Here is a 20,000-nt window from a genome sequence, read left to right as displayed (position 1 = left end):
AGAACATTTGTTGTTTTTAATTAAATACATGTGAGGAATACATCAAATAAAATGACACCTTTAATTTGTTCCCCTGGTCTTGAAAAATCTCCATACTGTAAGTGTGATTTCCAAATGTTGAATGTCATGCTAATTTCAATAATAAATAAGTTTTTCTGTAGTTATGCCGTGATCTGAACGATTTTATCAGACAGAAATTATATGTCAATTGAAAAAAAAAAAAAAAAACTTATCACAAAAGCCTGGGAATATCATGTAAATTCATTTGGTTACCCTGCAATGCATTTACCTTTAAAAATGTCTGTAATTATGAGATTTAATTATTAATTTAATTTTCAATTTTATTATATTGCCACTCCTTGTGTCTGTAAATAAACACTTATTTTATTACAGCGAAAATACACCACCATTCAAAAGTTTGGGGTTAATATAACTTAATTACCTTATTTAGCAAGGATGCATTAAATCAATCAAAAGTGACAGTAAAGACATTTATTACTTTACAAAAATTTGTATTTTTAAAACTTTGAACTTTCTATTTATGAAGGAATCATTACAAAAATTCCACATGATCCTACAGAAATCATTATAATGTGCTGATTTCTGTTTCTTGAGCAGCAAATCAGCACATTATAATGATTTCTGTAGGATCATGTGACACTGAAGACTGGAGTAATAATTTGAAAATGTTGCTTTGATCACAGGGAACAATTACATTTTAAAATGTATTCAAACAGAAAACAGGTATTTTAAACTGTATTAATAATTCACAATATTACTATTTTAAACATATTTTTGATCAAACAAATGCAGCCTTGTTGAGCAGAAGATCCTTCTTTTAAAAACATTAAAAAAATCTTAACATTCCCAAACTTTGAAACAGTATTGTAGTGCTCAGAATCATTTTGTTAAAGACTCACTGTTTTGGACAATGTCCTGCATCTTCTTGAAGACTCTGAACGGAAGGTTGCCTAAGTAATGTGCCACATTAATCAAAGCTCCAGAAGCCAGCTGTGGATCCAACTGTATGCTCTGGACTCTGGAAAAACATTTAGGAGTCAGAACTGCAGTGGGTTAGTGAGATGTGTTCAGAACCACTGACACAAGGGACACAAACAGACCACTCACCTTTCCATCGCCTTTGGAAAGTTCTGGAAAATAAACAGACAATTTATTATCTCCTTAAATTATCAAGAGCTGAATCAGTGATCAAACATTGAATCAATGATCTGAAATGAGACCTTTAGAAACACGACTTCATTGGCATTCATCATCTTTTCCAAGTCACTGATTGTGTGTGAAAAAGCTGAGATGTGCCAGTTGATCTCTGCAAACTTCTCCTGCATCATCTGATTCTTCTGCTCCTGTTCATTCCTCAACTCAGAGATTGCAATTTCTTCTTCATCTCTGAGAAACTGATGAAGCTTCTCAAACTCCAGTTTAATCTGATGCTCTGTGTGCTCCACTTGAGACTGAAAAGAAATCACATTCACTTTGATCATTTGAAAAAGCACGCATATACAGTCAAGTCTGAAATTATTCATACCCCTGGCAAATTAGTTTTATTTAACCAGCAAGTTTTTTTTGACCGGAAATGACACAGGCTTCTCCCAAAAGATAATAAGACAATGTACAAGAGGCAACATTGTGGAAAAAAAATATTTCTCAGCTTTTATTTACATTTGAACAAAAAGTGGCATGTCCAAAATTATTCATATCCTTTGCAGACTGTCACAGTCTATGGGAAAATCCAAAGTTCTATATCATTCCAAATAGTCCAAGCTGTTCTAAAGCATCCTAATTACCCTGATTCATTGAAAACAGCTGTTTTAATCAACTCAACAGGTGAAAAACAGAAGCTCTCTGCTGTTGGTTTGTGGACAGTCATGGCTAAGACAAACGAGCTCACTGAGGACCTGCGGCTGTGCATTGTGGCTGCTCACAAGTCAGGAAAGAGCTTTAAGACCATATCTAAATGTTTTGAAGTTCCAGTGGCTACAATACAAAGTATTATTACAAAAAATACAAGACATTCCACACTGAAAAATCTCAGAGGACGTGGTCGGAAGCCAAAAGTGACACCTGTGCTGGCCAGGAGGATAGTGAGAGAGTTAAAAAAAGAATCCAAGGATCACCACCAAGGCCATCCTGATGAATCTGAGCTCTGCTGGTGGCAAAACCTCAAGACAGACTGTCCATCAGACACTGCACACCGCTGGGTTCCATGGACGCAGAAGGAGCAATACATCAAAATTCTCAACAACAACATCAGGCAGTCTGCAGAGAAACTTGGCCTTGGGCACCAGTGGACATTTCAGCACGACAACGACCCAAAACACACAGCAAAAGTGGTGAAGAAATGGTTAGCAGACAAAAACATTAACGTTTTGCAGTGGCCCAGCCAGAGTCCTGACTTAAAACCCCTTAAGCTCTGCGGCTATTTGGGGGATTTCCGCCTGCATTTGGCCTACCTAAATTCAAATGGTTCCCCTATACACATACAATGGAGGAAATAAAAAAAAATGGTTTCATTGTATAGAAAACCATTTAAACTACATAATATCAGTGTAATTCTTTATAAATAACATTATATAGGTTTCAAAAACTACAATAAAAACTAAAAAATCATAGGCGCTTTTTGATTTTTTTTTCAAAAGTTTTTTTTTGAAAGTCTGTAACTCAGGATTTAGGTGTCTCAGTTCTTTGCAAATTGTTTTGTTTGATTCCACTAGGTCTCAGGATATACCAGAAAAAAGATTTTTTTCATATAACAGTTTCTAATTGAAAGTTATTGAATTATAACCGAAGGGAGTCACAGTGCCCCTTTTACCCCTATTTCCCCACTTTTCCCCCCCTAAAAGTATACTTCTGTTTCTTTGCAAAAACAGGTTTTATAAAGCATATTACCCCTTAGAATACTATTTTACTATGTACCATAGCACTTTTCATGATTATTGACTGAATTATGTTTCATTTTCATGTTTGCCTGTGTATTTACTGAAATACCTACTGTACTTTACTGTAAATATTCAATATACACTCAATACATAGCTTAGCAGATTGTTTTGGTGTCCTTTACGTTTCAAAGTAATTATAGGAATAAAACAAACCTGAATAGAAGCGCTGTAATACTTATAGACGCGCTTATGAGCCGCGGATCCTCTGCTCTCCGTGGAAACGGCCCGTTATTTATTCATTTAGCGTCTATTTTGGATAATGGCGACCGCTATATTCCTCTGAGACATTATATCTATGATATCTACGCTCAAAGAGTCCAAAAACTACATATCCCACAATTCACCGCACCGTCGAAGCATATTGTGTGACCCGGAACCTCTCCATGACACTTCTTCTTCGGCACGCTGGAGATGCGTCTGTGTCATCGTTCACACCTACCCCAACCCTAAACTTAGCCCTTACTATAATACAAAAAAAGTATTATTGTTGTACAGTGTGACAAAAATAACGTTAGACTGATGTGCGCATGCCCAGTAGCCTTAGCTGTATCCCTTCTAGACTTTACCGTGTTCAGCACTGCAGGCGGCCGGCGACTGTAATCTGATCTACTGAGACGCTCTGAGTGCGGCCGCAGACACACACGCACCTGTTTGAGCGGTTCAGAGCGCACATACATAAGCGCGCAAGTGTTTGGAAAAAGCGCGTCTGGCAAAACAACGGATTTCTCAGCAATGAAGCAACGCAGAAACGTGAGAATGGTCTCGTTTGAAAGAAGAGATCCTAATCTAAAAGATAAAATGGCTTTTTGTTTAGTTTGTGGCTATTTGCGGCTAACTGAACTGAAGCAGTAGAATATGGAGGAAAGTTATAGAATATGTAATTTTACTCTTGAGGTAATATTCTGACATCGCGATTCGATTGAAGATTGTTTGATCTGTGTTTGTCACACAATAAAATGATTTATATGGTCAGAATCTTGAGAAAGAGAGCTTTCTTGTGATATATGACTTGTCTGTTTTGAGAAAAATATAAGAAATACACATTCTTTGTAAGAATTCTTCACAATCGTTAGGCGGAAATTTGTGTGTGGAACAACATAAATTCTAAGCATAATTTTACTACTTTATGAATCATAAAACTAAAAGTTATGGTATTCCTAGTAAAGAGGAGACTCTAAGATTTCAAATGAGATCATTTATGGGCTGATACTATATGAGGAAGGTCATGTAAATGAAGCAGCAACATTTTGAAACACTTTTTATTATATTCTGACTTCACGAGTTCGCCCTTACATCTAATCTGCTTGAGCGAGTATTAAGCATATTTTGGCGTGCTGTCCTGGGGAAGGGTTCCGGGCCGGAATACAGGCCGGAACCAGAGAACTCCCCCTGCTAGTGTAGGATCGAAACAGATTAGAAGTGGGGAGTAGGGGTGGAGGAGGGATGCCAAGAAACTATCGCTGGATGGAGGTAAGACGGCTGGTAATATATAGAGGATGCGCTGATTGAATGATTGGTTAAACAGGTTGCACCTGTGCCGAATGGGTTGATTATCTGATCGTGCTCCTCCTGAACCTTGTTTAATCAAACATCATATCGCGATTCAATTGAAGATTATTCGATCTGTGTTCGTCACACAATAAAATGATTTACATAGTCAGATTCTTGAGAATGAGAGCTTTCTTGTGATATATAACTTGTCTGTTTTGTGAAAAATATAAAAAAAACACATTCTTTGTAAGAATTCTTCACAATCGTTAGGCGGAAATTTGTGTGTGGAACAACATAAATTCTAAGCATAATTTTACTACTTTATTAATCATAAAAGAAGTTATGGTATTCCTCGTAAAGAGGAGACTCTAAGCTTTCAAATGAGACCATATTTGGGCTGATACTATATGAGGAAGGTCGTGTAAATGAAGCAGCAACATTTTGAAACACAGAGTTTAAGAGGTTAAATCCAATTGAGAATCTGTGGAGGGAGCTAAAGATCAGGGTGATGGCAAGGAGTACCTCCAACCTGAAAGAGTTGGAGCTCATCACTAAAGATGAATGGGCAAAAATACCAGTGGAGACATGCAAAAAGCTGGTCAGCAATTATAGTAAGACTTTGATTGCTGTAACAGCCAATAAAGGCTTTTCTATTGATTATTGAGAAGGGTATGAATAATTTTGGACATGCCACTTTTTGTTCAAATGTAAATAAAAGATGAGTAAAAAAATTTCCACAATGATGACTCTTGTAAAAAAAAATGCTGTTTGAATAAAAGTAACTTTAAGTCAGAATGTGTCAGGGGTATGAATAATTTCATGCTTGACTCTAGATATCCTTCACCTGTAATCAAAATGTATTTGACTCTTGATGTGTATCCTCACCTGAATGTGTTTAAGTGTTTTCACACACTCTTCTTTAAATCTCTCTCTGTGTTTAAGTTTCTCTTGTAAGGACTTAAGCTTTTCCTAGAATGTATCAAGAGAATACAGTGAAATGTTTCTAAATGTGATACAAGGTTGAGTACAAGAGTGAAAAAAAAAAAATGCTGAGCTCATGATTTTGATGATATCTGCGTTTGACTATTTTTAGTTCTTGAAAGAAGACACATTTCTCCTACCTTATGAGATGAAACTACTTCACAGATGGGTCTGAATGAGTGATTGATGTGTTTTTGTGAATCTCTGCACACTAAACACACAGGCTGTTTGTCCTCCAGACAGAAGAGCTTGAATTTCTCATCATGTAAACTGCAGATTTCCTCAGACTCTGATGAGTGGCTCCTCTTATTTCCCCCCTTCATGTACGACTCGCACAAGTTTTGTAACACAAGATTACTTGGAGGATCATCTCTTGAGGATCTTCTCCTGCAGATGGGACATTCCTTAGTGCACTTGGTTCTCCAGAACTGTTGAAGACACTTTTTGCAGAAACTGTGACTGCACGACAGAAGAACAGGAGCCTTGAAGATTTCACAGCAAATCGGACAAGAGATTTCGTTCACATCCATTTTTCCCTGTTTGACCGCTCCAGCAAACTAAGTTTCACTTTCACTTTATGGTAAAAAAAAAAACAACTACCACAAATAACAGAATGCTGCTATCTATTAAAAAACAAACTCTGTGTGTTTCTCTTCTTCTCCACAGATTGCTGACTTGACTGATTGCTTTTGTCGAGACAGTGGGAAAAGAAACACTGAGGTTGTCAAGTCCGTACAAGTTTTGAAAGGGTGTAGAGGGTTTCTTACCACCTTAAGGTTATAAAAGCAAGTTCGATAACATTATCAGAATTTGTTCCGAGCCTTGGTTTGATTTCCTCGATGTTTTAAAACACGAAGTCAGGGTGGGACATGTCAAGCTTAACCCTCAAGTAAAAAAACAACAACGCCTCCCGAAAACACTGCGCAGCTTTTGACAGACAGCCGCAGTTGTTGCATTAAAATGTAGTCTAAATAGATATCCTTTTAAGATATATGAAATTAAAACATGAAATACCGCTGTGCCCCTGTAAAATGTTACTAATAAATCCTTCTCTGACGATGGAGAGAGTTTATCGACCGAGAATCCCCCTGATACTTCTTCAGCAGTCCTGTTTGTTTTCACATGTTTGCACGTCTATTTGTGGAATTACGATACGGAGACACGAAGCAGCCAAAAAGCTGACGAAGATCTATGTTAAATAAATATTTAAAAACATATCAATATTGTAAATTATAAAAGATACAATTATATTACATTCGAATATATAGTACACTGTGGAGTTTTTGAGAAAAAAAATAAATTATAACTGATTATTTTGTCCTTTTTTCTACATGCATTATTGAAATTCCTTCAGAGTTAACATGAAAATATCAATAAACTCTTTTTTAAACGACCGTTTTTTACACGACCATCTGTGTAAAAAATCAATGGCGAAGTCACAATACATTATGGCACTGATCAGTTCTTCACATTTATATTTTTCAAATTCCTTCAAAGTTAACATGAACATTTCCATGCATACCTTGTCATGATCTGGGCTGTGGGGTTTCCCTCAGCCACCTGAGGTCGCTGTTCCCCTTGCACTGCACTTCCCTGATTGTTCACTCCTGTCTTGTCATTAGCACTGATTACACTCACACCTGCTCACTATTATCTGGTCTATAGGAACTCTCATGTCTCACTGCTCATTCTGGATTTGGACCTGTCTGTTGTGTCTTGGATTGTGAGTCTTGTTGGATGTGTATCTCGTCGTTGTTTGTCACCGGATTCACCTACACCACAGGAACTGCACGCCACGTCACCACTCTGCCATCTAGCCCTTGTGTCTGCCAGCCGAGAGACTTCACCACACAGGAATCATCTCTTCACCTCATCTCGTCCTTCTGGTCATCCTTCCCTTGTTTGTTTGTCTCAATAAACTTCACCAACTGCATTTGCTTCCCTTTGTCTATTTTCACCGTCACATACTTCTTCAGAATGGCCAACCCTGGTGAAAAAATAAAAACAAAACAGCATATGCTGGTTAGGTACGTTTTGATGCTGGTTTATGCTCATCCTTTGCTGGTTTATGCTGGTAAACCAGCAAAAGAACCAGCATAAACAAGCAAAGGACCAGCATAAACCAGTTTAAACCAGCATCCCTACCCAGCATCCCAGCATCAAAACCTACCTAACCAGCATATGCTGTTTTTTTTCAACTGGAAGGTCTCTGTCTGTGTCAACTTTAACGAGCATTTAGTCTAGAATTTTGCAGAAAATGAATGTCAGCCATGCATTATAGCACTTATATCAGTTCTTCACATTTATACAGGTATTATTCAAATCCCTTCAGAGTTAAATGTATGTTTTAACATGTTGGGTGTTTTACTCCAGTCAAGGACAGATCAAGTTTCACACGTGGAACTCTTTTAAATCATTTCAGATTTCACAAAATAATATTAATAAACAACTTCATAAACCACTTGGAAGATATATATATAGAAGTAGAAATGTATTTCTGAATCCAGCCATTCAGAATCATAATGTAGCAACATAAATGAAGATACCACATAATCTCTAGATTAAGTTTTGCACAAACAGCAATCCCGGGGTGAATTTTGTTGTGTCCGTCGGCACACACTCTGCATGGAACACACGGTTACAGCTGTCGCACTGAATCTGTAAAAATGACAAATACAACACCTTTAAAACACAAACATGTCTATCCAGCTGAACATTTTACCCTAAAGATTGCATTTGAGGTAGATCTCTGTTTTTTGTTTAGAAGAGCTGAAAATCATTAAACATTTCGTCACCTTAGAATTATAAGGTTCTATCTGACATTTTTGTCAAAACTGAGTTATTCACATATTCTTATTCTGTGACAATTAATTTACATTATTTGATGTTTCTTTTGTAAGCTGTACTCAATATCTTGAAAGTGCTCAGAATTCAGAATTCAAATTTTTTTTTTTTTGTCCAGTCACATTACAGTTCTGGCAGGATCTTTATGGCTAAATATTGACATTAGTGCTGATATTCTGTCATTTAATTTAATTTAATTTAAAATAAACTTAAGTGAAATAACAGTAAACCCTCTGTAAATAGTTTTAAAAATTAATGTAAAAAATACACAGAATCTTTAAAACACTTATCCAAAAATAATCAACCCCTTGGAGAATTGTATAAAACCATGTATGAGTCTCTTTCCTTATATTTCATTATATCCTTATATATTTTTTTTTTAATTTATTTTTCTTGCAACCCCCTGAAATGTTTAAAAAATGTGTTGATAAATACTGATATGGTCATGTTTACAGAGGTGAAACTAAGAGTTTAGAAAATTAATATTAATATTTGTAATTTAGTAGTTAATATTATTATCTTATTATCTAAATTAAATTGTTACACTTCTCCAAAAAATGTTAAAATAATGATAAATCATGTTAAGTGATGTTCTTACCCTTTAGGAAACCTGTTCCACAGTTTTTGCAGGAAATATGGAAGAGAACACATAATTCTATGTACAGTTAGAAGATGTGAAACTGAATTACTAGACCATGACTGTAGAATGTGAAAGTGAATAACTAACATATAAGACATTTCTAATGGGATCAAGAGATTATTCTATCTGTTGAATCTCTATGGTTTATCAGTGTCCTTGTCTTGACAGGCTCCACCTTATGATTGTGGCAAAATAAAATATCTCACATTAATAAAAAGAAGCACAATAGCTTATTTCTCAACCATTCTTCACTAACTTTAAAATTTCCAGTCTGACATTTTTTCTTTTGAACTTTGAATTTTGAACGTTTTGAATTTCTTTTGAACTAAAAATTTGTCTGTTATCCATGCCTTCATGATCTTGCTTCCTGAAGAGCTGCACTATTATTCACCCTTTCAGCCTTTGGTCTTTGGATTTGTAACTGGAAGATCCTTCAGTGCTATATGGCTCGGATACTCTGGAAGTCCTTTTGTCTTTGAAGCATCGTATCTCTTTTTTTCCAAATCTCAACTAACAAACTATTCACATAGCATTTTCAGGATGTTTCATCTATATAAATGTTTCATTCACATTAATTGCCTTTCATAAAGCTCTTACTATCAAACTTTTCATTTGCATGTCTTCTCATTTAGTTTAATACATGTGTCTATTATTTAGTCTAACTCATTTAATGGTTAATCAGTGAATAATTTGGTGCATCTATAGATATTGATTAAATAGATATAGTTAAAAAAAACATATTTGCAATTTAGGGATAAACAGATGTAATTAATTATTTTTACACTATATATTAACGCAATTTATCTTAGATGATAACCATTTTTGTGTGTGTGTGTGTGTGTGTGTGTATGTGTGTACCTGGTATTCATTCAACATTCACGTTGTGGGGACCAAATGTCCCCACAAGGATAGGAATACCAGTAGATTTTGACCTTGTGGGGACCATTACGCCTATGGAATGTCCCCATAAAACATGTAAACCCAACATGTGTGTGCGTGTGTGTGTGTGTGTGTGTGTGTGTGTGTGTGTGTGTGCAACGTGATCTCGTGATAATTCGTATGTATTTTACGTAAAATGTGTTTCCACAAAACGTACATTTGCTTATGTTTTTCCAGACACTAAAACGTACAATACTGACATATTTACATAATCCAAACGGACAAATGCTTACGTATTACTAGCAGTACAATACTGATGTTTTGACTACACATAAAAACGAATCCTTATGAATATTGAAATCACATTATTATTGCTGTTTTTAGTTGTCATACCAATGGCATTTAATATTAACTTCGTTTACTGTAGTGGGTGTTTTAGCCTAAAATATACTATGCGTTACTCATCGTAATTGCATTTTTACTAGTAACAATTCAATTAGAGAGCTCTATAATTTAGTTCCTACTAGTAACAATTCCAATTAGAGAGCTCTACAAATAAAATTTTACTAGTCATATGTCTCCATTGACTTCCATTCATTTTTAATTACAGAGCTCCACAACAGAATTTTTACTAAGAATTACAATTAGAGAGCTCTCTAAATCATTTTTTTACTAGTAATAATTCCAATTAAAGAGCTAATTCAGTTTTTACTAGAATTCCATTTAGAGAGCTCTCTAATTCAATTGTTACTAGTAAGAGCTGAATTAGAGAGCTTTTTAATTCAATTACAGAGCTCTGCAAGTAAAGGTAAACTGTATTTACCTTGGCATAGTTAAATAATAACAGTTCAGTACATGGACATGACATACCATGAGTCTCAAACACCAAAATTTCCTCCTTCTTATAAAAATCTAGTGTTTTCAAAAGACCACTGAAAAATAGGTCAATTCCAACATAACACAGACTATTACGCAATAGTCTGTTAATAGTTACGCCCCCAACATTTGCATCGCCCAATCTTCAGTAATGTCAGTACATCACTAAAATAAGGCAAGCCACTGAAGGGACATGGTTAGCTTAATGCTAGCAGTAACCTGTTACATTGCACTTACCACATAAACAGAAAAATGACTGCGCTGATGATGGCGAATAATTTACAGATCCTAAGCATCACTTACAAGCATCTAAACTTGTGTGGTAAGTACTTGTGTCACTGCACTTACACAGAGCACATGCGATCACAATAGTGAGAGGAAAATGTTGCGGATTTAAAACAGCAGATTCAACAAACCGCATATTAAAAGCGGCTAGAGCTGCGTAATTAAATATATATTTTCTATGTGCTTATTGCTAGCTATTGAGATGACCAGCTCTGTGAAACAGCCAATCAGAGCAGAGCTCATCATTAATATTCACAAACCTTCCAAATAAGGCAATAACAGAGCATTTCATTCTAGGGACAAATCCTAGGGTTGTAAATGGACCTGTAAAACCATTTCTGGAGAATTTTTGCCCTTTCCTATGCCATATACCTTCTATGTAGATGTCAGAGAACAGTTTAAAATATTGTATAAATGCATTTTATGGCACCTTTAAACATATCTTTCATGTGGTTTTTTTGCTAGTAAAAATTTAATTGTAGAGCTCTGTAATTGCATTTTTACAAGTAATAATTAGAGAGCTCTCTAATTGGAATTCTTCTAGTAAAAACTGAATTAGGGAGCTCTGTAATTGGTATTATTACTAGTAAAAATTGCTTTGGAGAGCTCTCTAATTGGAATTGTTACTAGTAGTAATTGAATTAGAGAGCTCTTTAATTATAATTGTTATTAGTAAGAATTTAATTAGAGCACTCTCTAATTGCATTGTTACCTGAAAAAACTGAATTATAGAGCTTTCTAATTCAACTGTTAGTAGTAAAAATGCAATTACGACGAGTAATGCTTAGTATATTTTAGGCTAAAACGGCCTACCATAGGCGTTTTATTCGACAAGCTGTGACTAACAATAGAACCATAAGTACACCGAACACACATCATAATTACAAAATGAAACAATTTTATTTGTGAGCTGTAATCCAGATCTTCAGAATTCATATGATTCCTAGTAACAGACCCAAATTCATGTCTTTATCCGGCGATCTTCATCTCCATCCCGAGCAGCGACTCCAGCAGCAACAGCAATAAACCGTCTCTAGGTTACGTATGTAACCTCAGTTCCCTGAGAATAGGGAACGAGACATTGCGTCCTCTAGAGGGCGCTTTGGGGAACGCTGCAGCGTGACTCGTGTCTGAAGAATACATAGAAAAACTACATGAAATGGCCGGCGCCAGCGTATGACGTCACCGCGGCGTGCACGTCGCCGCCGCTGCGTCACTACCGGGCGACCATAACATAAAAGAGGCGCCCGTGCAATACAATACATCTTCAATGTCTGAATCTTATCGTCCGAAGCATGGAGGAAAGTCTAGAGGACGCATTGTCTCGTTCCCTATTCTCAGGGAACTGAGGTTACATACGTCTCTCACTGCGTCTTCAAGAGGGCGCTTTGGGGAACGGAATACCCACGCTGCCATGCTGAGGGGAGTGCATGCTATGTCAGCGAGCACTAAGCAACAATTCTGAGAAGAATTGCCCCTACTAGGACGTGGTGACGGCTGACAAGACGTTATCCCCCACGGCCAGAGACCTGAACTGTTACCCACTTACCTAGACTGGGTTAGAACCCAGGGCACAGCTCTAGGCTTGGAATTAGAGTAATTCTTTCTGAGGGAAACAGCTAAGTCTAAGGAAACTTAGACTCTTCAGAACAAAGAACTACCGCAACATAGGGCCTAGTTCCCTCAGGAACTGGCTCTCATATGAGGGCAGCAAACCTGTCCTGGGTCCATTCAAAGGGCCACTAGTAGTGGTACGCCCTGATAGTGGATGGTCGGCAGACATCAACAGTGATATCTAAAGAGTTGAACCCAGGGGACCGGGGTTGTAAGCCAACTCCAATAAATGGGAACGAGGCAAGACGCGTGACCCATACCGTAAAGGGTTTAAGGAAGAACCCAAAACTTGGTGGGAACCTACCACACACGTGGATTTTATAGAAGTGCCCCAGGTGTATGTGCACTTACCACTCTTGTGGATTTTAAGAAAGACGCCCAGGCATAGCGTGGGACGCTTACCGAAATGATCGGATTTAAGGAGAGTGTTTTCCCAGGGGGTTTCACTATCAGCTCCATGCCGTCTAAAGAGACGGAAGAGGGGATAACCCTCACGATGAGGGGATTGCGATGCTGCACCCTACTCCGGACAGAGGCTCGCAAGCTATCTGTCAACAGAGATAACCATGGAGCTGAGACCATCCTGTAATAGTGGACGATAGTAGAGGACAAATTCCTAACCCTGATCCACAGGGAGGATCGCACTCCAGAAGGGGGCACTGCTCTCAGGGAACCCTTAATGAGAAGGGGGAGCGTGCACAGCCCAGTCCACATGACCTTTATAAAGGTCCGGCAATCTCACAAAGGTGGGTTGGAGCTCATAGAGGACCCTCCCAAAGAAGGGGAGCTGCGTAACCCAACAGGAGCGAATGCTCTTACTGTTACCCTTCGTAGAGGGGAGCATTCATCCAGAATCCAAGGCTAGAGAGTAAAAACCTGAAGTATGAAGGTCAAGCTCCTAACCCTGATGCACAGGGAGGAAACTCGGCCACCAAGGAGTGGTGCTCTGATTCAGTGAACCCTTGAGAAAGGGGGGCACGCCAACCTCCTTGTAGAAGATAGTAACTCTCAGAGTCTACCCAGGGTAGATTCCCACCCTAAGAAGGGAGGAAGACTTTCCACTCTGAGATGGTGCTCTGAAGGGAACCCTAGACTTAGGGGAGCTATAAGGTCAGTTCCAAAAACCCTGCGCACAGGGAGGAACGTGAGTTCTTAAGCTCTAAGGGACCCTTTCCTCAGAAAGGGGAGCACCTGTTTGGTTTGCCTTAAAGAATTCTGGGTAGCTCCAGAAATAAATCATGAAGACAGCTTCCTAACCCTGAGGTCAGGAAGAAAAACCATCCTATGATTTACCACTTCATAAAAACCTTTCCTGGAAAAGGGAAGTGAAATGAGGCCTGAGGGGCGAGAATCGATCCTAAGGTGTCAGCTTTCTAAGGTGTTTAAACACCGAAGGATGCTCAAGCCCTCTCACATAGAGGGAGGCATTCGTCAGCCTGGGCGTAGATTCTATATCAAGCACTACCTCAGCCCTCAGGCTAGAATGAGGTGTCTTGAGATGAGTCACAGAGAGACGCTCAGTTACATAAAAACCCTTTCCGCAGAAAGGGGAGCGTTCACCAAAGTAAACTGGAATCAAGACCCAAAGCTGGAAAGCGATCACCAGGTGGTGCTCAATTACAACAGCGAGCTTACCTTAGGGAGCTTACCTTGAAGAGGACAGCAGTCCTATGTCTAACATATGCTGTAAGGGTTTGGTTTACCGCACGGCCTGTGGCGTGGAGAGGGCGAACACTGCCGTAACCTTAATCCGTAGGATCAGAGGGGGAGCATCCGCCGTAGACTCCTCGTATTTCTTCTATGAAGAAAAGAAACAACATACACAGGCCTGAGACAGCATGAAGTTCCCTTGTTTTTTTTGTTTTTTTTTACTTTATAAATAAAAAATGGATCGTACTCACCCATAAGAACACCCTGCATGTTGAAAAAGCGGGTTCCCTTAGAAACCGCCTAAACGGTAGATTCCAGACCATCAATAAATTAGGGTTCTATGCAGGCAGAACCACCAAAGAACATCATAGGTCCGGGGAGTGCAGGAAGTCCCAATGGAGACAGGGGAATTAATATGGTGACCAGACTGGACAGAGGGAAGGCAAAAAGTTTTACGTACTGCTCTTATTCTTGCGAGAATGTTGTCTCGCTTGGATCACTTCCCTCAAATCCTGTCTGCCACCCTTCGACCCGCGTCGCCTCCTAGACCTGCCAGCAGGGGGAGGAGGGGCGCGGGATGCAACACTAGCCTTCTGCACTCGCCTCTGTTCCTCAGAAGGAGACGGAGCAGGACCCCTGTGATGTTCGGGCTGAGACCTGGACCTTCGAGGAATAAAGGACTTGAAGGCAGCTGAGCGCGTCTTTGCTTCTCTGAACTTTTCGACCACCGTCTCGACGGAGGCACCGAAAAGCTCAGATGGCGAAACCGGTGCGGCGAGAAGAAAGCCCTTCTCTTTCCTCCCGACATCAGCCAGGTTCACCCACAGATGTCTCTCCATAACCACCATAGCCCCCATAGCCCTACCCATATGGGTAGCTGCCTGCTTGGTGGCACGAAGCGCAAGATCTGTGGTGCGACGGAGCTCAGCCACCTGGTCAGGGGAGAGACCCTGACCCTTGTCCAGGTCTTTCAGAAGATCGGCCTGGTAGGCTTTGAAGCACTGCCATGCACCCACCGCCTGACCTGCTGCTGCATACGCTCTGCCATTCAACCGAGATGTTACTTGCAGGGCCGGAGAAGGCAGAGAGGGAGTCTTTAGAGCGGATGCTTGCCCCGTGGAGAGATAGCAGGCTAGCGTCTCCTCAACAGGCGGCATCTTCTCATAGCCGTGGTCGCGCAACCCTTCGATGTTAGCATAGTTCGCCATAGATGAACTATGGATGCGGGACGAGTACGGCTTCTTCCAGACCTTCTCGATTTCTACATGAAGATTGGGAAGGAATGGGAGGCTCACTGGAGCTGGGTGTTTATGGCCTGAAAGATAGCGCTCGTCGAGGCGGTCTTGCGATACTACCTTTCTAGCCCGCTTCCACGGCAGATCAAGCCTGGCCGTGGCGCTGTCCATAACCTCCAACAACTCTTCGTATGCAGGGCAGGAAGGCTGAGAGGATTCAGCCTCAGCCTCTTCATCGAACTCTAGCTCTTCCTGCTTTTCTTGGGTGGAACCCAAAAGAGCACTCGCTCCCGGATCTGATGATGTCAGAGATAATGCGTCATCATCAGCCAGGAGTCTGTCATGGTCTCTGGCTGGGGAGTAAGAAAGGGAAAGTCCCCTTTCAAGCTCGTCAGCCAGTTCCACTTGCGAACCCCACGAGCTCAGTCTCCTCTGTGCCTCGGCAGCGGCAGGACCCGAACCGCGAGGGGAAAGTGGACGCTCATCTTTCCTCAGAAAGAGAGACAGACGAGACCGGAGCTTTCTCATAGAAAAGCGCTCGCAATGAACACACGATGCCCCCTCAAGGACATCGCATGCGTGCTCTTCGCCCAAACAAAATATGCAAAGATCATGTGTGTCATCAGGTGTCAAATAACAAGGACACGGATCCACACACCTCTTAAACGATTTGCTAGTGCTCGCCATGATAGTAGTTAAAGAAAGGATTCTTACCGTTTCTTTCCAATGCACTCTCAGACAGAGAAAGCTGAAGACAGCGAAGATGTATTGTGTTGCACGGGCGCCTCTTTTATGTTATGATCACCCGGTAGTGACGCAGCGGTGGCGACGTGCGCCCCGCGGTGACGTCATACGCTGGTGCCGGCCATTTCATGTAGTTTTTCTATGTATTCTTCAGACACGAGTCACGCTGCAGCGTTCCCCAAAGCGCCCTCTAGAGGACGCAGTGAGAGTTCCCTTCAAAAGGGAACCGCACTGAATGCATTTTACAAATCCAAATAGAGCCGCATCAGGAAACGACAGGTTTAACGGCAGGAAAATTGAACGCTCATTCATTAAAAAAATAAACCGCTCATTAATAAAATGATAAAAAGGCATTGACACAAGTATCTTAATGAAATGAAAGTAACTTAAATATTTTACGTTTTGAGCTAAAAATACGTGGCTATTTGTACGTTTTAAAGGTTGAAAAACGTCTAACTTGTACGTTTTTTTAGCATTAAAGCAACACTATCATGGTATGGAACAGATTTGCTTCCTCAGGGCCTGGACACTTGCAATCAATCAAAGAACGATGACTTTAAAAGTGTATCAAAACATTTTACGGGAGAGCAATGTATGACTTGAAAATGAACTTCATGAAGGCTTTACAGAAGCTGGATGATGCAACAAGACAATAACCCAAAGCACACAGGTAAATAAAGTATTTTTCGAGAAGTATGAGTTTTGAGTGCTGAAGCCAATTTAGATGCTCTGGCATAACTTACACAGGGCTGTGCTATCAAGGGAAGGGACGGTGAAGAGGGAAAGTCTAAATGGACATATTTGTTGTTGGAGGTTTTGCTGCTTAGGCTAAATTGTATTTCCAAAGAGTTCACAAACCTGTTCTTGCCACTGTATGTGTAAGAAGGCACTCTTTATTAAGTTGTGGTTAGTTCCATAATCAATAAACATAAAAAATCGTTATCAGTCCTTCAGGGTGCAACGCTTGACTTAAAAGTACATACTCTACCATTCCACGGCATGTAAACACAAATTCCAGATATTAGATTACGAATGAATGTTAGTCACTTTGTATGATAGTCATGTGGATGCTTTTATAGAAACAAAAATGAAACCACACAAAGTAAAAAAAAAATTATTCACCCCGTAAAATAATAGTTTTTTCTTATGCAATGATTTCTGTGGAACACTAACTGTGCTGCTAACAGTGTTCCTGTCTGAGCTCCATATGTCTCTTGATGCATTTTGGTTCAGTAAAGTCTAATCTTGCAGCCACATTCTGGATTAGTTGTAGAGTTTTGATAGAACTGGCTGGAGGACCTGCCATGACAGCATTGCAATAGTCCAGGCTGGACAGAACAATGAGTTGTATAGCATGTTCTAATAGAAAGGATCTGATCTTCCTGATGTTGTATAAGGCAAATCTGCAGGACTGGGCAGTTTTTGCAATATGTCTGTGAAATTCAGCTGATCATCAGTCACAACTCCAAGGTTTCTGGCTGTCTTGGAAGGTTTTTTATGGTGGATGTGCCTACCTGAGTGGAAAAATTGTGATGAAACATTGGGTTTGATGTAACCACAAGCAGTTCTGTCTCGGCAAGGTTGAGTTAAAGGTGATGGTTCTTCATCCAGCAAGAAATGTCTGTTAGAACAGCTGAGATGTGAGCAGCTATCGTTGCATTATCAGGATGAGATGAGAGGTAGAGTTGAGTGTCATCAGCATAGCAGTGATATGAAAAGCTATGTTTCTGTATGACAGAACCTAATAATGCCATGTATGATGACAGAGAAGAGAAGTGCTCCAAGAACTGAGCCCTGAGGGACCCCAGTAGTTAGATGTTGTGACACCTCACCCCTCAGATACCTTAAAGGACATATCTGAGAGGTAAGACTCGAACCACTGGAGTGTGGTTCCTGAGATAATCTTTGCCATGAGGGTTGACAGGAGGATCTGGTGGTTAACAATGTCAAAGGCAGCGGACAGATCCAGCAAGGTGTAAGTATAAAAGATTTGTAAGCCCTTCTTGCCAGTTCTAGGACTCCAGCAACCAAGAGCAGTACTGTACTGATTGCTGTACAGAGGGTTGTTCTGTGTGAAAAAGGCCAAAACTTGGTTAAACAACTCATTCAAGGGTTTTTTCAATGAATAGAATGGTCAGTAATTCTCTATGGGCTAAAAGTGGGTTTCTTAAGTAGTGAGGTTATCCAAGCCTGTTTGAATGCTGAGGGAAAGACACCAGTGTGAAGGGATGCGTTAATGATGTGAGTGCAGGTACAGCTGAAGAAGAAATGGACTGATGGAGATGAAATGGAATTGGATCAAGCGGACAAGTAGTAGGATGTTTGGAAAGGATGAGTTTGGAGACTTTTGTCTCAAAGTGGAGAGAAGTACGTTAGTGAGTTTGCTCATATAATGTTTGACAGTTTGTGATGTAGAGAATTGTGTGCTGATTTTTTAATGAAGAATGTGGCTAAGTCATCAGCTGGCAGAATTGATCAAGGAATGGAAGGAAGACAAAGGAGGGAAGAAAATGTTTTGAAGTGCATGCAAGAGTTAGACAAATAGTTAATTTTGTTGTGGTAATATGTTCTTTTAGCAGTGGAGACATTAGCAGAGAAGGTAGTGAGAAGTGAACGATACAAATTCTAGGGTCAGTGGGAAATTTTGATTTGCACCACACTCTCTATGTAGCCCTAAGTTTGGTTGAGATCAAAAGAGGCAAACAGATGCGAAGTTGTAGCAAAGAGAATGAATTGGAAGCAAAACATATGTCCCTAGTGGTATCTTTGCTCGGTGGAGTCACACAGGTAGAGTCGCTGGTCTTTACACTCTTCAGTCATCCTCTTTCCTACAACTTGTTTCACATCTATTTTAGTTATTTCCTCAGCATTTAAAGGGCTATCAGAGTATACCAACCTTTTTTATACCCGTCTGATAAACTGTAGTTTGTCATTCGACATAGGTGCTGTATAAGTGCTATAGCACTCAAAATGGTTACCCTATGATTATGAGCCAATGAACCACTTTCAGCACCATTTTTATTTAGGGAGCACACCAGTAATCTGACTGAAAAAAAAAAACAGTACTCTTTTTATTTGATTAATTTACAAATGACTTAATCTGAAGACAGAAAAATTTATATTATTTCAACACTAAAAAATTCTTTAAAGATTCTTCATAGTTATAATTTTTTTTTTTTTTTTTGCTGAAATGGCTTTGTTTTAATGTAGGGTTCTTTATTCTGGCCTTTTTGTCCTAAAATATGAAACTGTCAAAAAATCCTTTCAAAGCCACATAATTTTCAAAATTCTGGACCTCTACCTTCCAAGTACACATATTGTTAATTTCTCAAATTATAACTTGGGTTTATGCATTAACTTTTCACAAACACATGAAAGCGATACCATTTTTAAAAAATCACTTTTACCTTTTAACATTGTGAAATGTTCACAAACTGTCCAAAAACTTGACCTCCATAAACTTCATTGTTTTCACTTAAATAAAAGAGATGCACTGTGACTCTAAACTCATTTGTGAATTTCTACCCAGACAGATGCTGTCACATCCCACATCCTCATCAGAGAGAAACTGCCACTCAGTCACAGCAAAATACACACAGAAATGTTGAATGGAAAGACAGGATTGTGAAGATATTTCCGAGGAACTTGGCCTTCATTACAATTATTGTGTTTTTCAACTTTGCATCTCACTAATTCTCACTGACACTAATTCTTTATGGAATTCTATGTTTGTTCTTTTTGTAACGTTACAATGTAACCCTAATCTGCTATTTATCAGAACCATTTTTGAGTGGATGCATGATG

The 20,000-nt window shown here is 39.4% G+C and overlaps 1 protein-coding gene across 1 annotated transcript in view; it reads right to left on the bottom strand.

The window, feature by feature from the left end:
• The window catches only part of trim35-39 (tripartite motif containing 35-39), a 7,604-nt gene extending 1,049 nt beyond the window's left edge, over positions 1-6,555 (bottom strand). Inside the window, exons 1-5 of the mRNA XM_073823622.1 lie at positions 5,570-6,555; positions 5,334-5,417; positions 1,242-1,472; positions 1,129-1,151; positions 921-1,039 (exon numbers count right to left, since the gene is read on the bottom strand). Of these exons, the coding sequence (XP_073679723.1) occupies positions 921-1,039; positions 1,129-1,151; positions 1,242-1,472; positions 5,334-5,417; positions 5,570-5,959 (847 nt within the window). The 5' untranslated portion in view covers positions 5,960-6,555. The remainder of the gene's footprint in view (positions 1-920; positions 1,040-1,128; positions 1,152-1,241; positions 1,473-5,333; positions 5,418-5,569) is intronic.
• Between the last annotated feature and the right edge of the window lie 13,445 nt (positions 6,556-20,000).

Source organism: Garra rufa, chromosome 18, assembly GCF_049309525.1.
Source record: "Garra rufa chromosome 18, GarRuf1.0, whole genome shotgun sequence".
Taxonomy (NCBI): domain Eukaryota; kingdom Metazoa; phylum Chordata; class Actinopteri; order Cypriniformes; family Cyprinidae; genus Garra; species Garra rufa.
Note: the sequence above shows the minus strand (reverse complement) of the source record. Positions and strands in the feature narration are given on the sequence as shown.